Source organism: Azolla caroliniana, unplaced genomic scaffold (genome assembly GCF_043228905.1).
Source record: "Azolla caroliniana isolate FFs.n. ecotype wild unplaced genomic scaffold, voAzoCaro1.0.p SCAF_4, whole genome shotgun sequence".
Taxonomy (NCBI): Eukaryota; Viridiplantae; Streptophyta; class Polypodiopsida; order Salviniales; family Salviniaceae; genus Azolla; species Azolla caroliniana.
This window is the reverse complement of record NW_028230439.1, coordinates 7,387,314-7,390,632: the sequence shown is the minus strand read 5'-3', so window position 1 is coordinate 7,390,632 and position 3,319 is coordinate 7,387,314. Positions and strand designations below refer to the sequence as shown.

The following is a 3,319-nucleotide window of genomic DNA, read 5'->3' as shown; positions in this document are numbered from 1 at the left end:
CATTCATTTGTTGTCATCGAGACTGGCTTATTGTTGTCTCGTATTGTCTCGATTTGACGTTGGATGATCAGTACATCCTACATCGTCTCCTTCCATAGGGAAAAGTTTTTCCTGTCGAACTTTCTACTCATGTGGCAGATGTTGAGGCCATATTCTATTGGAAGTGAGATTTGTTGACCTGGTCCTTTCCTTTAGCCGTTTCTTCTCTTCTCATATTTATGTTACTGTGGTTGCTGAACTGCAAGTCGCTCTAATAATGTTGTAGAGTATTGTAGTTGATGTTGCGGAATAAGATTGAGGAACTATTAGTAAGTTTAGCAAACAACACAAGTAGTGATTAAGGTATAGGTATGCACTGTGAAAAGGATTCAAGAGGATGAAAGTAGATAGTTGCACAGAGAGAGAGAGAGAGAGAGAGAGAGAGAGAGAGAGAGAGAGAGAGAGAGAGAAAAGAAACAATCTTACATTAACCTTCGAACCTACTTTACAAGGGCAATTACCCACTTATATAGTTAGGTTAATTGTGTGTTCACACTAGATCAACTATTCGGTTGGAAGGATACACGGATGTCGATTGGGCCCGTAGTGTATCCGATCAACAATTGACATCCGGCTTCATCTTCTCACTCGGAAGCAAAGAGATCTCTTGGAGTAGCAAGAAGCAACCAATAGTTGCATTGTTCAACAGTAAAGCAAAATACAGGGGCGTGGTCGTCACCACATGCGAAGCCATTTGGTTGAAGTGGCTACTAAAAGACTTCAGTGAATTTGTCGATGAACCAATATGTATCTTCTATGAAAATCAAAGTAGCATACAACAAGCCTACAACCCATTCTTCCATGCCTTGACAAAGCACATCAAGGTGCACTATCACTATGTTCAGGAACATATCATCGCGGGAGACATCGATCTCCAACATGTTGGCTCTAATCAACAAACGACCAATATCTTCACAAAGGCCTTACGAGCAGACAAGTGTCTATAGTTTTCACTAGCACACAACCTTCGATCTCTTCACACTCCAAGCCTTCGTCACAGGCTTGAGGGGGAGGAACTAAATGTTGGTTGGAAAGGTTGAAAGTCGAAAGCACTACCAACATGAGTTGAAAGCCGAAAGCCAATCCAAAACCAGAAACCGACAATGTTGAAAACTAAACCAGACATCAGATGTCTCACACTTGAGCTTAAGGGGGCATATTGAGATATGAATCTCAACTAGGTTTCGTTATTTTTTCAACTATGTAATTACATACATAGAATCTAGTTAGTGTGTTAACCTTAAACCTTTCAATAGGATTTTCTACTTGTACTTAAAGTGGGGATACATTCTAGATCCTCCACTACCAAGTCCATTTAATATAGGACCTACATCCTTATAAGTTATACCTATATTCTCCTTACACAGGTGCACCCTTGCTCTCTTACAAAAGATGAATCATGGTCAAAGGAAGACTTCTACCGAATTAGGAAGAAGGACTACAAGTTCTTCCTCAAAGAAGGACATATATGGAAGTTTCCGAAGAAAAAGAATGGAACTCCACTTCGAGTGGTGTGCAAGAAACAGGATCAACAAACACTAATTGTTGAATTTCATGATAGTGTGTGGGCAGGTCATCGTGGTATATGGGCAACATTTGCAAAGCTCAAGGAGAAGTATTGGTGGCCGGGTGTTTACAAAGATGTAGCAAGCTATGTTGAAACATGTGAGCAATGCCAATTATACTCGAATATTCAACATAGGGATGAACTTCATCCGACATATCCATTATCAGTGCACTATAAGTGGTTGGTAGACATAGTGGTTATGTCAATGGGATTGGGGCAATTGAAATATCTCGTGCTAGCAAGAGAGGATCTCACCAACCAAGTAGAAGGACGGGCGCTAAGGAATAAAACAACTTCGGCGGTTTGTAGGTTTCTCCTTGAAGATGTTATTTGTCGATACGGATGTGTCGGCAAAATAGTGGCCGATAGAGGAGAATTAGATGCGAATGAAGCTAAAGAGTTCTTTTCAAGAATAGGCGTCAAATTATCGCTCACCATGGCATACAACCCGGACGCAAATGGGAAGGTGGAACGAGGACATAGTCCAATTGTAAAAGCTCTAGCAAAGGCTTGCGACGGCAAGATGGGAAATTGGCCACGATTACTACCTTATGCATTGTGGGCAGATAGAACTACACATAGCACGACTACGGGATATATGCTCGCCGAACTCATATTAGGACAAAAACCAATAATGCCTATTGAGCAAAGTGTTGCTTCGTGGACGTCTTTGCCATGGCAAGAGGAAATGAGTCGGGAAGACTTGCTAGCCATGAGGATTCAACAATTAGAACGAAGGCCCGAAGATGTCGAGTTGGCAATAGAACGGTTGCGCCAAGCTCGATTGAAGAACAAGGAGAATTTTGATAGAAAGCATCGTCTTCGACAAAGAAAAATTGAAGAAGGAGATTGGGTTCTTGTCTATGATAGTAGTCTCGATAATCAATATAGCACTGCTCGAAAGTTCGCAAAACAATGGTTTGGCCCGTATATGGTCAAGAAAGTAGAAAGCAATGCAACCTATTTTTTAGCGGAGTTGGATGGAACTCGACTTGCTTTGCCGATAGCAGGGAAGAGGATCAAGATCTTTAAGAGAAGAGAAGCCCCAAATCTTGAGATCGAAGATCTAGATGATGTATCCTCGAACATCGAGGTTGAAGAATAGTAATTAAAAAAGAGGAACCTCACCACAATTGGCACATACCGGTGGATGTGCAGGTTTGGTGGGGGTGAATGTCGTGTGGTTTTTCACACACGATATGAAAACTGGTAAAATAATTATTTACGATTAGCTTAATATATGGATATGGAAAGATAGATGTGTTAAAGAGATTCATTTCGTATTTTACTACGCATAACACGGATAAACAAGTATCAAGTTATGTGAGTGTGAAGTTTAAAGAAAAGAAAAGAAAAGACAAAATTGTGAGATATCCTACATAGATAGGACAACATTGGAACCCAGAATATATAAGGGAAACCAAAACATATTCATTCTATCAATGTGTGGAGCATAGGATGTTCAAGGTGACTTGGGCTACACTATGTGGTGTGCACGCTTCGGGTGTACGCGCGTCTACATGGCTGCGTGGACATTTTCGGAAGTACACACGCATGGATGTCTTCGGATGTACGCGCGTGTGCAAGTTTTGGGCGTTCGCGTGGACGTTTCGGACGGACGTGTATGTGCGGCACGGACGCGTGTGTGCGCACGCGCGCACGCATGGATGCGTACACTACGGCGCAGACGAGACTTTTGTGCGCGGATGCGTA

General features: G+C 42.0%; 1 protein-coding gene across 1 annotated transcript; it reads left to right on the top strand.

Moving 5' to 3' along the window:
* Positions 1 to 1,811: 1,811 nt before the first annotated feature.
* Positions 1,812 to 2,711, top strand: LOC147865007 (uncharacterized). The gene has a single exon (XM_087318595.1). It carries the CDS (start codon positions 1,812 to 1,814, stop codon positions 2,709 to 2,711), a length of 900 nt encoding a protein of 299 aa, XP_087174721.1.
* The last annotated feature ends 608 nt before the right edge of the window (positions 2,712 to 3,319 follow it).

Bases quoted from the DNA above. Each gene is read 5' to 3' on its own strand.
- LOC147865007 (XM_087318595.1), top strand. From the start codon at position 1,812: ATGGGATTGGGGCAATTGAAATATCTCGTGCTAGCAAGAGAGGATCTC.